Source organism: Bidens hawaiensis, unplaced genomic scaffold (assembly GCF_021521415.1).
Source record: "Bidens hawaiensis isolate Kalapana, Puna unplaced genomic scaffold, B.hawaiensis_p1.1 tig00005482_1, whole genome shotgun sequence".
Taxonomy (NCBI): Eukaryota; Viridiplantae; Streptophyta; class Magnoliopsida; order Asterales; family Asteraceae; genus Bidens; species Bidens hawaiensis.
Genome location: NW_027491351.1, coordinates 1,209,913 through 1,228,343, shown reverse-complemented (window position 1 = coordinate 1,228,343; position 18,431 = coordinate 1,209,913). Strand labels below are relative to the sequence as shown.

The 18,431-nt window shown below is 34.9% G+C and overlaps 2 protein-coding genes across 2 annotated transcripts; both read left to right on the top strand.

The window, feature by feature from the left end:
- The first annotated feature begins 641 nt into the window (after nucleotides 1-641).
- LOC143629925 (uncharacterized) lies at nucleotides 642-4,048 on the top strand. The gene is made up of 9 exons (XM_077099067.1): nucleotides 642-860; nucleotides 1,513-1,593; nucleotides 1,672-1,760; nucleotides 1,852-1,926; nucleotides 2,767-2,828; nucleotides 2,913-2,999; nucleotides 3,080-3,259; nucleotides 3,404-3,580; nucleotides 3,659-4,048. Exons 1-9 carry the CDS (start codon nucleotides 738-740, stop codon nucleotides 3,901-3,903), a joined length of 1,119 nt encoding a protein of 372 aa, XP_076955182.1. The 5' UTR covers nucleotides 642-737; the 3' UTR covers nucleotides 3,904-4,048.
- A 3,908-nt stretch (nucleotides 4,049-7,956) lies between these two features.
- LOC143629924 (uncharacterized) lies at nucleotides 7,957-17,731 on the top strand. The gene is made up of 3 exons (XM_077099066.1): nucleotides 7,957-8,291; nucleotides 17,060-17,137; nucleotides 17,617-17,731. Exons 1-3 carry the CDS (start codon nucleotides 7,959-7,961, stop codon nucleotides 17,686-17,688), a joined length of 483 nt encoding a protein of 160 aa, XP_076955181.1. The 5' UTR covers nucleotides 7,957-7,958; the 3' UTR covers nucleotides 17,689-17,731.
- The last annotated feature ends 700 nt before the right edge of the window (nucleotides 17,732-18,431 follow it).

Below are 18,431 nucleotides of genomic sequence, written 5' to 3'. Positions count from 1 at the left end.
CGATTTTGTTGTTTTTTGTCGTTCGTCGGAGTGATTGTTTCTCTTGTAGTTTTGAATAATTAAGTTTATGCATTTGTTTAAGCTTACGTGCAAATTAAGTTTTAAATCATACTAATTATTATCTGTAGATTATAATGAATCATACTATTGTTTCTGTGCTGTGAATTTATTTGTTTTTTTTTTATTATTATTTTACGGTTTTATTTATTATTATTATTATTATTATCACTCATAATATTATTTGATTCAAAGTTATTTATATGTGAGTTATTAGACTGCATAATTTAAATTCCTTACAATTTTGTTGTTGATAATTGGAGTGAATGAGTGATAGTTTCAGTGACGGTCCTGTAGTAAGTTATAATGAAATTTCTACTAATAAGAAATCATTTATGAAGACGGATCATGTAATCTTATTTGCAATCAATTATAAGAAATAATTAGCCAATTTTTTAATATTTTTTAATTCAGTTGTTTGTCTACCTTTTCTGTGACATTTTCACAACAATTGAATAAAGTTTCTGTGCTTTTTTTATATTATTTTATTATTATTATGTGTTATTTTTTGTGCAAAATCAGTATTTAAAATGTTGTGTAGCTTTTTATTTTTCTCTTAACTAGTGTCAAGTTGCATGCTTTCATCATACAGTTAAGGAAATATCATGTTTGGCCCGTTAGAAATATAAAATTTTAGTGATTTCAATAAAGGTTTTGATTTGTGTGTTTGATGTTTGAAGATGGATCGGTACCAGAAGGTGGAAAAGCCAAGAGCAGAGCAACCAATTAATGAGAATGAGATTCGAATTACCAGCCAGGGAAGGATGCGGAACTATATCACCTATGCAATGACTTTGCTTCAGGTAATTTCTTGCAAAACTGAACGAACAGTTTGTGTTTGTTCGTTTTAACCGACCAAATGGCGAACACGAACAATTAAACGGACGTGGTTCCTGTTCGTGTTTGCTTATGTTTGTCCATTAACAGTACAAATGAGCATAACTGAAGTACTCAACATAGATGAGCGAACATAACTGAGCTAAGCCAGTTGAAAGTAATGTGTAGAACAATGTGTTGGGCCTACAAAGTTATTAAAACAGTTCCAAGTTGAAATGGGCCTATAAATTTTAAATGAGTATATAAGCGAAAGAAAACGAATGAGCTTAAACTAACAAACATAAATGAACATGAAAAAAATATAAGCCAACAAACACAAACGAACGTTCATGAAAATAAATGAGTGAACGAGATACTTGTTCATGTTTGTTTGTTTAACTAAATGAACACAATTTTTATGTTCACAACATTCTTTGAACGTTCGGTTTGTTTGCATGCCTAGTTACATAATTTTACCAAATCAATATGAATCTTAAATATGGTCATACAGATCAACATGTTAAGCTGGTAAGATTTGGCACTCTGTTTTGTATTTTTTTTCTATATATAAGCCTTTTTGAGTTATATAATTATATTTACCTATTTTGTTACTCTTCACTTTATTCTACTATTTAATAGGAAAAAGGCTCTTCAGAAGTTGTGTTTAAAGCAATGGGCAGAGCAATCAACAAGACAGTAACAATTGTGGAGCTGATAAAGGTATGTAATGCTTCACAACTTAAATCTTTCAGCATTTACTGGTATATCCATTTATGAAGTCTTGAGATTTTATCACAGAGGAGAATTGTTGGTCTTCACCAAATTACATCCATTGGATCCACAGACATAACTGATACATGGGAACCGCTTGAAGAAGGCTTACTTCCGTAAGTTTATCTTTTGTGGTCCTATCTAAAAAACAATTGTTTTTTGATTCTCTTTTATTTTTAATTTTCTTTCTGCTTTGTGCTACTGCAGTCTAGAAACCACAAGGCATGTTTCAATGATCACTGTAACTCTGTCCAAAAAGGAGTTGGATACATCATCCATTGGGTGAGTTGGTCTTTTATGTTTTCTATGCTTTCTTTTTTCCATAGTTATTGGTAATCATGTCGTTATATCATATCAGAATGCATGGACTTTTATGTTTTCTATGCTTTTTTTTTTCAGTCAATGGTAATCATGTAGTTATCTAAGCAGTTAATGCGGAAAATTATCGGATTATCTGAGATATCGGTTATCGCGGTGGGATATCGGTAATTTTAATATCATGTAGAATTTATATATATAGCACTTTAACACTAACAATTCAGTATACTCTCCTACCATTAACAAATTATCCTTTTACAACTTGCAACAGTAACACTTAGCAATTGTAGCAAGTAGGAACTGATTAATACTCAAAAAACTAGCATTAAAGATTAAACACTAAAAGTTGAAAATTAAGACTTAAAACACTGATATCGGTCATTCGGTCAAATATCACTCAATATCGTTGATATGATCGGTACCGATATTCTGATCGCTATTTCACACGAGGACTGATAACCGAGATACCACCGATGTTGACTTCATAGGTCGTTATTTCATATAAGAATGCATGGTTCTGGATAGCATTGAGGTGAAATATGTATATTTTTCAAGGCATCTTAGTTGTTATATGTTTCATACATGTATCTCTGTATTAGTAACCATAGGTTCCCTCTAAAGGTATTGTGGCTCACTTCAGAACTGATTGTATCGGGTTTTGTTCGACCCATTTTGCTACTTTTAGGTTATTTCATTGATGCAACTGTTCCTTGAATTAACGAAGATTATGAACATGTTGTTGCACATGAAATCATTTTTTGTTCTACTTTGTGTGTATCATAATGTGTGATGAATTGATTGCAGTTATCAGCCCCCACTGCCAGCTGACCAAGTGAAGGCTGCAACTGAATTTGAGTATGAAGGAGGTATGTTTTTTTAGTAACACTATATTAGTACATTTGTTGATCTTTGAAGGGTATTTGAGTAGTTTGACATTCTTTCTTATGCAGAGGGTTCACCAACTGCAAGGGGCCGAGGACGTGGTAGAAGGGGAAGAGGAAGAGGAAGAGGAAGAGGACGATCCGGACCTGTTCCTGGTATGATCTAATTTTGTGAAAAAGAAACAAAAATCAATTCTAAATTTACCTAGTGTGATTACTTGATGATTGTGCAACAGGGGAGTCTGAGGATGTAGAGTGGGATGCTCCTCGTGACTTTACAAGGGGTAGGGGCCGAGGGCGAGGTCATAATTTCAGAGGTCGTGGAAGGGGAAGTTACAATAATAATAATGATGGTTATGTGGATGATCGATATGATGAAGGAAACAATCAAGAAGCACCCATGCAGCAGGGGAGAGGTACTATTGCTTTCTCATCTTGTTGTAACATTTTGCCAACCTTCAGCATAATTATATTATTTCATATTAAGTCTATCTGTTTGGCTAATGCTTATTTATAATCAATCAAATATATGAAATTCTTATGAAATGATTGTGCAACAGGAGACTATGAGGATGCCGGGTGGGATGCACCTCGTGACTTCCCAAGGGGTAGGGGCCGAGGGCGAGGTCGCAATTTCAGAGGTCGTGGTAGGGGCGGTTATGGTAATAATGGTGGTTATGTGGATGATCAATACGATGGAGGATATAATCAAGAATCACCCATGCAGCAGGGTAGAGGTAATATATATTTTTTGATGTTCAGTTTGGATTTCTTTATTGTTATGAGTATATTCACATGAAATGATTATGCAACAGGAGAATATGAGGATGTGGAGTGGGATGCTCCTCGTGAATACACAAGGGGTAGGGGTCGAGGGCGAGGTCGTAATTTCAGGGGTCATGGTAGGGGCGGTTATGATAATAATGGTGGTTATGTGGATGATCGGTATGATGGTGGATATAATCAAGAAGCACCCGCACAGCAGGGGAGAGGTATTACTACTTTCTCAACTTGTAACATTATGAAAATTGCTAGTTTAACATTTCTTATTAACACATAAAGTTACGCAACATTATGATAATGCTAGTTGGTCAAATATATAAAGTTAAAAATTGGTATGAAAGAAACGGGTTGATAGAATAAAACATGTCAGGTGCTTTTTTGGTGTGATAAATATAGTTTAGTATGTCCCAACTGTTAAAAACTATTTCAAAGGGAGATGAGGGATTTTTTATTAGAGTTTCAATTTTGAGTAATTTCGGCTCTTAACGGTCAAGTGGATATTATAAAAATGTTAAGCTATAACGGAGCCACTTAACCAGATTAAGTAGTTCAAACCATATGTTTATTGTCTGTGTTTTTTGTGGATGCTTGTTTAGGTCATGTGTGTGTAAACATAAAAAAGGGGTAAAATAGTCATTGTGAAATATCTAACATTCTCTAAACCGGGGCACGAGAGACACATAGTTTTAAAACATATGGATTTTTTCACAGGGCGTGGACATGGAAGAGGAGGCCGTGGCAGGGGTCGTGTATTCAGATCAAACGGGCCAATTCAGGCGGCAGCTTGATGTGGCATTTAAGGAAAGGCTTGTTTCAGCATGGTGCATGTGGTCTATGTTTTTGTGTATTTAGGGACATGTGTTTGTAAGAGTTTTACACTCATTTTTAATAGCTTTTATTTGCCATATGTTATGCCAGCCATTTTATAGTCTCTTTCTTTATTATTATTTCTTTTATTAAATTTTTTATCGAGTTTGAACACCTTTTGACGGTTTTGAGTTTTAGGAATTCTTATTGTTTGGTCTATAAGAACTTGTTCAATAAAACTCATCTCGTAAGTTATATGTTTTTCTTTTTTATTGTTATGATTTAATCAAGGGCCGCTTATAATTTTACCATAAGTAACAAAACCTCTTTTAAACAGAATCCCCCTCAACTAGACGTGCACAAAAAAACCGGTTCCGGAACCTAACTGGTGGAACCGAACCGGAACCGGTTCTAGTTCCTACCCGGTTGGCCCAAAACCCTGTTTGGGTATTTTTGTACCTGAAAATCGTACCCGGTTCTCATATTTGTATGTCCCCATCGGTTCCAACCCGGTTCCTAATTGTAACCGGTTCGGTTCCTACCCGAAAAAACCGGTTCCGGCGAGTTTTTTTTGAAAAGTCAAACACAGGTCAAACTAGCCGTTGGAACCGGTTCCAACGGTAATATAGCCGGTGGAACCGGTTTTTGAGACACAAAATAGCCGTTGTAACCGGTTCCAACGGTAATAGTGCCGTTGGAACCGGTTTTTTAGACAAATAATAGCCGTCAACGGTAATATAGCCGTTGGAACCGGTTCTTGTAGCCCAAAAACTATATATAAGTTGTTTTCCATTACTTGTTTCACCACCAAACTCAAAAACAAACTAAAATACTACTCCTTTAGCAAACCCGTTCCGTTACCCGACCATCCAACTAAATATTATTATGGCACCCATCAAAAAAACTAACAAGAAGGCTAAGAAGAGTGTTTTTGTTGCCCCCGTTCCTGCTACGGAGGACCCAAGGGTTGTAACGGTAGTCAACCATAACCGCAACGAAGACATATGGAAGAATTGGGATTTGATTGTGGATGACGAAGGTTATCAAAACGAATTTCCCATTCTATCCGCCATGGCTCGTGATTTGCTTGCCGTACAAGCCTCAACGGTTGCTTCCGAATCGGTTTTTTCTCTTAGTGGGAGGGTGTTATCTATGCGAAGAACAAAATTAACTCCCGAGTCTCTAGAGGTTTGCATTTGCCTAAAGGACCATTTGGATGCGGTGGATCGTGTACAACACAAGGCGAACTTTGAAGACGAAATACCAATAGAGCGTCATATTCATGATGAGGAGGCGGAGGACGGGGTTTCTTCCGATAACGAAGACGAGGGTGAAGACGAGAATGAAGACGAAGAAGAGTTGTAATTTGTGTTTTTTATTTGTTTTAGTAAAATTATTTGTAACTTGTTCAACTAATATTTAGTTTTGATTTGTTTAATTATAATTACTTTTGTTACTCATGATTAATTTTTTGTTACTTTTTTAATAACGACGAACATTTTATTTATTTAAACAATAACTATTACAAACATTATTAAAACATAAACGATAAAACATAACAACTAAAACTTAAAAAACAAAGTCCGTCGTTTTAATTCGGGAATACTTATTTTTGGGTTGTAGAGCCGGACGATTCTCCCACTTTCGCTTTTTTAGCATCCAAACTTCTTTTCTCTCGACAATACTTATTCGTATGTTTTCGTAATGTCGAGTTGGACCCTGCTTTAAGAAACTTCGAGCAATATTTGCAACGTGCCATCTCATGTGAGTCGGTCATTAGACACAAATCGTAATGAACCCAAACATCGGGGCATCTTGTTGTTTCGATCACCATAACAACGTCGTCATTAGTTGCCATTTGTTGTCGGTTTAAGCTTAATTGTGTTTTGGAGTGTGTTTTATAGTTTTGGAAGTGGTTTAACAAGTACACACTCATACATTGATATTTATAGAATGAAAATTAGCTAAATATAGTAATAAAACCGGTTCCAACGGTCAAAAACGGCTATATAGCCGTTGGAACCGGTTTCTAACGGCTATAATGTTTGAATTTAAAAAAAAACCGTTTTTACCAACTTTTCCAGTAGACTTGTCCAAACTTTTTCATACACATCTTCAGGATAATGTGACAAATATGCATTATTAACATCTAAGGTAACATCCACCTTGGTCGGGCGTTGGCGATGCTTCGTGGGTGATACCTTTTCATATGAATACTGATTGTTTTATCGATGGTTCAACGACGACAACTTTACTAACGAATTATCGACACCAAAGTTCGACTACTTACCGATGGATGGGCTATTGATAATTAGTTTGAAAGAAATAAACCTTTTAATTTTCTGTAATAAAAATACAATAAATCTGAAAAATAATTTTTTGTGATAAAAAAATTCCGCACAAAAAAACAAACAAATCTACAAACTACATTTATTTCCTCGTCTATGATTACAATTTATGAATATAAATATAAAATATGGAATTTTAATACATACTGAAAACTAATATAGAATGTTGAATATAAATTAATCTATGAAATGAATTAGTTAAACTCTAGTGGCGGAGTTGTATTGAGCTCAAGTTTTAGCACATCTCAAGTGATGAAGTTGTACAAGGCTCGGTTTTAGCGCACCTCTAGTGGCGATAGACTCTTGAGAATGATATCTTCAGGAATTCCGATGTTTTTGATAGCATCGTATTTAGATGCTCCGCCTCTAAAGGAAGCCCAATGAGAACCTTGGTTTTTGGTCTCTAGCATTTTTATACAGGTCATCTTGATTTCTCATAATTAATGCAATAAATATCAAGGCTTTGTTATAACAAAGATTTTAACTTAATTAAGTAGCAATCTTACTATGCATAAGCATTCCTACGTACATGTTTTTTTAATGGTTGTTTTATTAACCAACCAAATTTTTTTATTCCTTCACAATAGTTCATTCCATTTCGCCTTTCATTACTATGTTACGTGGTCTTTATTGTAAAGCATTACACGTCATGTATCTTTGTTTACACATATAGTCATGTATATGCTAATTATCACATTGTGAACGTGTTTATCTGAATTTGTTATCTTGATGTTTGGGGCATTTAACATTCAATGTATAATTACCATTTTCTTTAAGTGTGTATGATGTATGATTCCACGTACAAACCCGAACATTATCTATGGTTAGACTTAAGAGGCATGATGAATAGAATATCATGTCATTGTTGGTTATGCTTCTTGTATGATACTTAGATAAAGTAATAACCTTTTTTGATGTTTTGATATATGTAATATTAATAAATATTATATTTCCTGAAACAAAAATATATATTCCTTTTAGCAAATGGGACTCAAACATAATATTATTCTATGGTAAATGTAATTAACAAGTATTTAACACATAACTTACCCTCATTATAATAATAATTATCCAAGTGAAACATGATCTCCCCCACCACACCATACCACACCACCCTCATATTCACTACATCTTCACAAACACACATCAAGTTTTCTATTTTTAAGCAATGAAACCTATGGATGATGTATGGGAAGACATAAGCAGCCTCCCATCACTTCACCACCCTCCCACCACTCATCACTTCCAAGATTTCTTTGCTCCGGCTGCCCGCCCCACCATCCACTATCCTTCTCCACCACCATCAGTACCACCACTCACCACCATGTTAAGCCTGAGTACTAGTGGCAACTCTGGACATGATCAAGAACCACCACATACCAATTCAATAGTAGTCACTTCACCTAATGTCATCATAGTGAAACAAACATCACCTCCTGAATACACTGAAAAGTTTAAGCGTTTGATGAAGAATCGTGAGTCAGCTGCTCGATCAAGAGCAAGAAAACAGGTGTCTGATCTCTCTATGTCTCTCTCTCTCTCTCTCTCTCTCTATATATATATATATATATTGTGTATATATTGATCTATATATATATATATAAATATTTATATTTATACTAATTGTGTAATATCTAAGCTAAGTTAACTGTAATGTATATAATTAATTTGCTCATTTCGTCTTGAATGTGATCATTTGGAGTTAATTATGGTCACTTTGAGTTTTACAACCAAGAAACCAAATAAATGTTAATTAAACGATTGGATATGAAGAAATCCAAATAAATGTAAATTAAAAGAAAGTTTATAGAAAATTAAATTTGAACTGTTACAAAGGAAAATTAGCAAAGGTGAAACTAGAGTATATATAATTATTATCCAGATGCTTGACCCATAAGTTTGTCGCAGCTCGTCTTTATGTCACCCGCTAGTTTTTCAATAATGGCTGGTTTACCATTGAAATAAGCTAACACATAGACGTGATCAATATTGATTGAATAGCTTGACACCGGCTTTTCTTTAGACCATAATAACTTATTCATCTTCAATTAAATTAGCTTTCAGTCGTCAGCATCTAAATCCAAGGCATTATTAATTTTAAATGAAGTGGTTATTTGATATTAATATTAATATTAATCTGATTAAAGGGTGCCTAAAACTATGATGAGAATATTAAAGAAGATGCTTTTTCCATCTTAAGTTGAACAATTATCGTCACCCACTTATCAAGAGTAAAAAATGTTTTATATTCTTTCCATAAATAATACTTTCTATAATAACCTAATAGATCAACGGTTTTTCTTTTTAACATTCAACAAATTTTACAAATAGGCTACCGGTTAAATTCACCACATCAAAATACATTTGTTTTTCGATCCTGGGAAAACTCCCACCAAAGGCCAATGCCCATGAACAATCTTGCCTGAAGGCACGACAATGCAATGAGGTAAAACCCTTTCAGTTCAAGGATCCAACTAGTGAACGTCACATACTCGTCAAGTCTCCCATCATCACTCGGTGCCTCCAAAACTAAATGATAGGTACACCATACATGAATTGTGCATGGAACACTAAGTCTTTCTCTTATAACTACACCAATATAGCTCATTGACAACCTAATCAAGGGTTAATAAACATTTCACACATCTAAGAAATATTTCAAGACTGTGTTTTTAGATGAATTAGCCTCCTGACATCGGAAAGTACCCCCTAAGATTTTTCAAGAATTTATTCAAGTGATCGTCGTAAAAAAATAGTAATATGTTGTACAGGATAATCTTATTATAAATATATGAATAAAACTTCGTAATATCAACTTGCCCAATTGTATACTAATGGAAAGGATAATATTATTTAGTTAATTTGTTTTTATTATCTTCAAGTGGACGAATGGATGGATGATTTGGATTTATGCTTTAACTAAGATGGGGTGTTAATATATAATCATATCTTTTAATTTCAATCTGTATAAGCATGGTAAAGACGAAATAATAAATTAATTACAATTTATTATAAATCAATTTATTATATAATATATTAAGACAACTATGTAGTGTTGACCTTAACTAAGGGTTTTCTCGGATCGAATGATAAGTATATCCCGATGTAATGTATTTAGACAGTAACTTATTTAAAGAATTCGTTGTCTGTTAAAGAAGAAGAAGAAAAAAAACTACGTATACACAATGATTATGCATGGTTGTCTCTCACCCACATTACCTAATCCACTTTATTTCATCTTTAGCTTTAAGCTAGCTTGGTTGTCGATCAACTGTTACGATTTTTCTTTTATTTTTCAGCAAATTCAATTGTAGTAATTTAGAGTATAATCCATTGACCGGTATTATTAATCTATACAAAGAATATGATCAGATTACACCCTTAACTTTTCGTTTTCATTGCTGCGAGCTAGCAATACAGTCGTGATAGACCTATACCTTTTTTTTCCCTACTGAGTTGCTTGCTTTTTTCCACTACAAGAAATTAGATGTATGGGGATGAGACCTTTTAGGCTTTTAGGGACAACATGTCCTCTCTATAGGTCTAAATTCCCTGTAGGGACAACATGTTATCTACACATGTTTGGTCACTACACGCTTGTACCGATAGGTCCTTAGGTCGTCCCTATAGGTGTTGTCTCCATAGATTACTTTTAGGAACGACATGTGGTGTCAACAAATTTAAGTAGAAAATACTTACTTTTAGTTTGTAGGGAGGACAAGTCGTCTCAATACAATTAAAGCTCCACTACCAGGGGTTATGCGCCATGCGGCGCCCAGTCAGAGTTATGGTTTTGTACAAAAACAGGCTGTTGTTATAACTCTCCACATCCAGGGGTTATGCGTCACGTGGCGCCCAGTTACTTTTACACTTTTTGTTTTTTTTTTTAATTTTTAATAAGAATAATCAAATAACAATAATATTTTATTAAATAAATATTACAAGAAAATAAAAAAAAAACTATTCGTCATTGTTGTCGTCGTCGTCGTCTTCACCCTCTTCGTCGTCCGAAAAACTGTTTATATATAGATGGAGGATCCATATATAGTGAATTTGGTGTAAAGGAATTATAGAATTGTAGAGTTGAAAGAGAATTTTTATAAATTTGATAAGTTTTGATTGAGAATTAGTTGGTTTAATATATAAAGAAATTAATTTTTTTTTATTTAATCACCAACGGTAACATTCAACGGTCCATTTTTTGATTTTTGTGCCATCACCCGCGTTTTGTACACAACGTAGCAAAAAAAAAAAATCTTATAACGCAGGGGGGGGGGGGGGCGGTGTACCCCGCGTTTTGGTCCTAAACGCTACACAAAACTCACCCACTACGGGTGGTCTTAGTAAAAAAAAAATATATTCAATTTATAGGAACTACATGTCGTCTCATTAGACTAATAACAAAAAATTTATATGAAATCTTTAAAGACGATATGTCGTCCCTACAAAATAAAAGCTTTTAAAATTGAAATATTCTAATAAACCAATAGGGACGATATGTCGCCTCTAAAGGAATTATATATATATATATATATATTTTTTAATTTTCATTTTATCCTGAATTAAACAATATAAAAAGGTAAAACGACACATAATATTAAGCGAAATTTTAAAATACAAGATATTTAAAGTTCAAAATACAAGATATTTAAAGTTCAAAACGCAGGATATTCAAACTTCTAAATAAAGGCAAAACATTCAGTTCCTAGTCATCGTCTTCATCATCTTCATCAAGTTGAGGCAATTTTCTTTTCAAATCATTTATTTCTTGTTGGAACTGCAGCGTCATTTGATGCATTAGAAACTGGTGTTGTTGGTTTTGTTGTTGCATTATTTCCAGTAATGCTTGGTTTGAGAATGGTGACACTTGTTGCTGATGCTGGGTGATGTGCTGCTGTTGAGCGGCCTGCTGCTGTTGCGGCCTGCTGCTGCTGGGTAGCTTGCTGCTGCTGCAATTCTTGCAGTTGCTGTTGCACTTTTTTCATTTCTTCTTGCATGTCTTGCAATTGTTGTTGTTGCTGTGGCGGAGGGTATGACCGCGATATTTCTGGGGTTACATTTCTCACAACACGTCCAACACCACGTATGTAGCCCCGTTTAGGACCTAAAGCACGATGGAGTACCCCAATCTCATCAACTGTTGCTGGATCAGCCGAATCTTTTAACGTTTTTGCTAACTCGTCTTGAATTTTACCCTACATTAAACAATACATAAGATGTTTTTTTTACTATAACATGACAACAAAACTGCTATAAAACGAGCAGAACCAACCTATTCAAATAATTAAAAATAGACAATAGCATTGCATCTATCTCAACAATGCAACATACTAAGAATAACTAGCTAACGAAACCCGCGCGTTGCGCGAAACTACAACTGTTATTCAGTTATTGTACTCATTATACGAACCAAAAGAGAGAACTCATAATTAAATAAGATACTAAATCATATAGCAAATAGTTTTTTACAATAATATAAGCTCTTTTGAATACCTACTGAAGCCATAATGAAAAATTTTACAATTATTTAACAAAAGACTTTTAATACCTCATTTAAGCTCTATTGGACACCAGCACATAATAATAAGATACCAAATCATATAAAAAAAGGTTTTTACTTACCCAATCTGCTTCACATTCCTTGTTTGCCCATCCTTTCCCTTCCTTGAAATGCGTTTTCTTGAAAATATCAATACGATTCGCACTTCCGGTTTTTCCTCCTTTGTAAACACCAAAAATACTAATTTCTAGATTTCAATATGAAAATTAATAGATCTTTGGGTAATATTGACAATTTTTCTTACCGATATGTGTTGAATTTGGGCAAAAGATTGACTACCTTGAAAACTCAGGTATCTTTGTTTTGCTCTGTTATCTTTATTTGCTTCACATCTCAACCTATATTTGGGATCCATAAACAAATCATAAATAAGCTTAACCCACTTGCCCACATCATAATTTTTTGGGGGACACTTATTTGCTGTTTCAACGTCGGCATAACCTCCATTTTTTTCAAATGTTTCTTAAATTTAGACTTTCGAGATGTGTAACGTCTCTGACAATCAGCAGTAATTCCAAGTTGAATCCTTGACCACCTGATGGGGTCGCCATCTTTAAATTTGTTGAGATCAAAGAAATCCTGTAAAAAAGAAATAATTGGAAAGTATGTAAAAGTTACAAAATTGAAATACAAATATATAATTAATTACACATGGAGGCCTTACGAAAAGTTCGGGATAAACTTTATTTTTATCCTCATCTGGAACAGCCTGCCAATTTTCATAATGCAAAGGAACTCGTGCTAGAATAGTGTTGGAGATCAATCTTACAAAATCCAAGGCATTCGATCCAACAAACTTATATTGGCGTGCCCCTTCAAGAACTTCAAGGGGAAGTGGCTCACTCGCGTTTTGTTGACTTTTATTATGTAACTTTATATTTCTCCCTGGTCCACGCTTTCCTTTGGCTTGGGCTGCATATTTATACATGAAATAGAAAAGTTAGCAAACTAAAAGAAATATTCAATATACGAGGACATATAATTAGATTGAACAACTTATAAGACTCACAAACGCTAGAGATTTTATTTTGATTCCTATTGGGGTCCTGACTCCCACCATCCCCCCCGTGTCCATGTGCAACATCTGCCATTCCTTTCACATAAACAAATACATGTTATAAAGATATAATAAACATTCTAAATAAATATTCACAATTTAACATGAATAACTTATATACATGCATTCAATCGGAATCATCACTAGAATAGCATGTGTCTATAATAAGATCGTCTTCCTCATCTAAAAGGTATGTGTCTTCGTCTTCGTCTTCGTCCTCATCCTCTTCTTCGTCTTCATCAATAAAATTGTCATCATCCACAACCGGAGCAATAGTTATTGTGTCACCATTATCATTAATGAAATTTTCATCTTCAGTAAAATCTTCATCAAAGCCTGAGTCGACTACTAAGTTGTAATCAAATGATTGAGTGTCGTGCAATATATCTATCTCATTAAAAGCACTCATACTTGGATGATCCCAAAGTTTTCGATGGTGAACGTCTTCCACAACCCTCCAATTGCCGCTTCTTTGAGAAGGATCTTGTAGATAAAAGACTTGTTTAGCTTGTGTCGCTAATATATATTGCTGATCGTCATACCATTCATTACCAACAAACCATTCACGACTGATGTCGATATCAACAGTATTGTTTTTCTTAATTAGTCTTTTACCTGACGTGTCAAACCATTTACAACGAAATAGTACAGCCGAGTATTTATTTAGATACTTCAACTCTATGATCTGTTCTAATTGACCATAGAATAGAGTACCATCTTCTCCTATTGAAACGACACCACTGTTCTGAGTAGTGTGTCGGTTATCACGGTTATGTACCACAAATCTAACTCCATTGACTATGCAAGCATCGTAAGAACATGCTCTCGTTGGACCATAGGCCAATGCTAATAATTCATTTGCATAGTACTGACATTTAATAAAATTGGGTTAGATCGATAACCAATTGATAATACTTATAGTAGCTTTCTATAGTTTTGTATAAAAATGCACAAACAAATGGTTCATGTTTTCTGTCATCAAAAACAAACAAGGTTGATAATACTTAATTTCTTATAGTAGCTATTAACAACCAATTTGGTTGCATAAATATAAACAACAGTACAAAACCCAACGAATACACAATAGCCAACAAAAAGTCTCGACAAAAGTAAACCAATTAAGAACACTCGCATCTATAATCCATATTAATATGACACAGGCGACCTTTAAGTTTGACCCAAACTTGTAGAAACCCAGTTTTAAAACATAAATAAGGTATGAAATTAACTAATTTTTTAACACTACAGTAACATATGTTTCTAACACTGCATAAATAAGGCTGAAATTAACTACTTTTTTAAAACTACAACTGAAAACACCACAAACCCTTATCTGTTGCCCAGATCAAGGAATAATATTAATATGTGTTTCTAACTTAACAAACTGAACAAGAAATAGCATGTTTCTTACTCTCAAGCTTCAAAATGGGGGTGCTGAGAGGTGCATTGCTTCAATGGTGGCTATCACTATCAGGTGGAGATTTGAGATTTGGGGGAAATTGCTTTTTGCTTAACTTGGCGCCTATGTATATTTCCCTCCATTTAGCCCCAAAATAATTGTTTTGATTCTTTTTTACTCTACACTTCTATAAAATACTTATATTTACCTATAGAGACCACATTTAGTCTTTATAGGTAAATCATTTTCTTTTTGCTTTTTGTTTACACCGTGCTCACTAAATATTTACTTATAGGGATGACATGTTGTGTTTATAGGCTTACCTATAGCTATGGATAATGTTGTCCCTACAAACGGTAAACATACACTTACATGAACCGGTCATTTTCTTTAGAAAACCGTCATCAACTCACCTTTTAGTAGTTCTAATTGAGCTTATCCTTCTTTGTGAATAACTGAATACGGTATTTCGTGTATCCACACTTACTATGGGCATTCGAATTATTGAGTGTGCTCAATGGACTTAGATTACTCGTCTGATTCAATCGAACACACACATACAAATACTTAGGAGCTGTTTGTTTTTTAAGACAAAAACTGTCTATAATATGATTTTATCTTATTATGGTGGGTGGTCGACGATGGTGGTGGCCTACGGTGGGTGGTGGACTGTGGTGGTGGCGGACGGTGGGTGGTGGGTGGTAGATGATTGGTGGTAGGCGATGAACAGTGATGGTGGTGATGGACGGTTGTGGTGGGTGGTGGACGATGGTGGTGGCCTACGGTGGGTGGTGGACCGTGGTGGTGGCGGACGGTGGGTGGTGGTGGATGATTGGTGGTAGGCGATGAACAGTGGTGGTGGACCGGTGGTGATGAACGGTTGTGATGGGTGGTGGACGATGGTGGTGGCGTACGGTGGGTGGTGGACTGTGGTGGTGGCGGACGGTGGGTGGTGGTGGTGGTGAGCGGTGGGTGGTGGTGGATGATTGGTGGTAGGCGATGAACAGTGGTGATGGACCGGTGGTGGTGATGGACGATGGTGGTGGCCTACTGTGGTGGTGGCGGACGGTGGGTGGTGGTGGATGATTGGTGGTAGGCGATGAACAGTGATGGTGGACCATGGTGGTGATGGACGGTTGTGGTGGGTGGTGGACGATGGTGGTGGCTTACGGTAGGTGGTGGACTGTGGTGGTGGCGGACGGTGGGTGGTGGTGGTGAGCGGTGGGTGGTGGTGGATGCTGGTTGATGGTGGAAAACGGTGGTTATGGGTGGTGGATGGGTGTGGCGGACAGTGTGGGTGGTGGTGGTGGATGGTGGTTGTGGCCGATGATGGGTTGTGGTGGTGATGGACGGTGGCGGTGGTGGGTGGTTGACGGTGGTGGTGGTGGTGGCGGACGTTGGTGGTGGTGGCGGCACACTGTTGGTGGTGGTGGTGTTGGGCATTGGGTGTTGGTAGGATGCTAAGCCTATTCATGAATACTTTTTAGGGACGACATGTTGTCTCTATAGGTTATATTATTTTAACATAGTTTTCTTTTTCAGCATCGTGAAAATTTTACCCGAAAGTAAATTCTTTTTACTCAAAATTTATGGGGACGACTTGTCGTTTCTATAAATTATAATATTTTGAATTTTTTATTTTTATCATTAATTATAAAAAACCAAAAAAATATATATATGTATATGAAATGTTGTAGAGACGACATGTCATCTCTACAATTAAAACATTTTTTAGTGCTTGTTTTCATCGAACCCGAATTAAAGAAAATTATAAAAAAATGTTATATTCAATCTATAGGGACGACTTGTTGTCTCTATAAGCTTATCAAACTTAAAAAGAAGGAAACTTCTATAGAGACAATATGTTGTCCCTATATGGTGAACTATAGAAACAACTTGCATTGTGTCTATAGATTTCGTCCCTATATGGTGTTTTTCTTGTAGTGTTTCCATATGACGTTTAAATTTCCTTTGGATCGGATCAGTCACATAAATTGTGATACCTTGTCGTTACAACCAACAAAACTAAGAGCTTCAATGAGTATTTGAGGTAATCCTGATCATAAAAAGAAAATAAATTATTCGCTAACCATGTTTCCTGTGTTCTAATTACATCTCACATAATCATTTCGCCGACTTATTTATTTGTCTCCATATGTATAATGTATGTAAAAATGGGTGGTGGTAATGACACTAACTTCAAAGTTGAAATAGTAATAGGTAATATTATATAAATGATTAAATTGTTCTAAATATTTGCAGGCTCGTGAAGACGAACTGGAGCATGAAGTGTTAAGACCAATGAAAGAGAACGCTAAACTTAAAAGGCTTCATAAAGAGGTATTCAATATTATTAATAAATGTATTTGAAAATAAAATAATAATAATTAGATTTGCCTTTTACTATAAAACGATTACAATAAAGTGGCAGGCAAACGGGCAACAAGCTGCGCCGCAACCCCCTTTTGAATAGCAAAGCCAATCCTACTAAAATGTGCACCATCTTTTATATATTTAACATTTTTTTATAAACTAAAATTTTCCATTTATAAATGGATTGAACCCTGACATCTTATTTATTTACATCTTAACTATCTTACCACCATCAGAGTTTCTGATGAGAATGATATATATTTAATATTTTGTTAACAACAAATTCAGTTAACACCATAATTCCATTACATCTCACATATGCAAGAATAAAATCCACCATCATATTTGTGAAGGGTAAACACCATATAATTAAACCAATAGATTATTGGTTTAATCATTAATTTTTAATGATAATAAAGTTATTATTATATTTTGTAATTTTGCAGTTATGTTCAACCTCCACTGCTCAGGTTCCCAAAAAGCCCCGGCTTCATAGATCCAAAAGTGCCCCTCTTTAAAGAGACCAATGTCTATATCAACTTTCATTGTTTCCTTAATACCATTTCTTCTGTTATTTATTATATATATTTAAATGGTAATATTGTAACATGAAGATGGTTGTAAGTTATATATATACAATTACGAAAAAGAAATTAATTAGTAATATGTACTTTCACCCGCTAATATGTTACTATTCATATACGCACATACAATTGTGTGTATATATGCTAGCATGTGATGGAGAGTGTGTTATCTGGGGTTTTCTCAAGTCTCAACTCAATTGAGCTTTCCAAATATCCCTCCATGTATATATACACACACAATATATATATATATATATATATATATATATATATATATATATATATGGGAGCGTTAACGTACAATAATAGGTTATCGTACATTAGGTACGCGAGACCCTGGACCACCCGATCCTAATTGCAATTAAAACCACTACGTGAATATCGACTTTTAGCCACACATGGCGATTTGCCACACTTCGGCTTAAATGTATGGCTAAAAGATCTTTGACATGTTTGAAAACCTTCCAGAATGTTTTGGCCACACATGTTATTCTTCATGTGACCATTTATACTTACTCAGGTATTTTTCGCCACACTTTGAAAAAAACTGTGACAAAAGTTTGCCACACTTCATATTAAAGGTCTAAAGGTCACCAATCATATTTTCAGCTACACAAATTTTATTTGTGTGACAAAAAACACACCTTCTAGAACCTTTAGCCACACATGTTTGGTTC

Excerpts from the sequence above, each read along its gene's own strand:
- LOC143629925 (XM_077099067.1), top strand. The coding sequence starts at position 738 with ATGGATCGGTACCAGAAGGTGGAAAAGCCAAGAGCAGAGCAACCAATT. Across the intron at positions 1,594-1,671 it reads CAATTGTGGAGCTGATAAAG|AGGAGAATTGTTGGTCTTCA; the intron begins GTATGTAATGCT and ends ATTTTATCACAG. Across the intron at positions 1,927-2,766 it reads TTGGATACATCATCCATTGG|TTATCAGCCCCCACTGCCAG; the intron begins GTGAGTTGGTCT and ends AATTGATTGCAG.
- LOC143629924 (XM_077099066.1), top strand. The coding sequence starts at position 7,959 with ATGGATGATGTATGGGAAGACATAAGCAGCCTCCCATCACTTCACCAC. Across the intron at positions 8,292-17,059 it reads GATCAAGAGCAAGAAAACAG|GCTCGTGAAGACGAACTGGA; the intron begins GTGTCTGATCTC and ends AAATATTTGCAG. Across the intron at positions 17,138-17,616 it reads TTAAAAGGCTTCATAAAGAG|TTATGTTCAACCTCCACTGC; the intron begins GTATTCAATATT and ends GTAATTTTGCAG.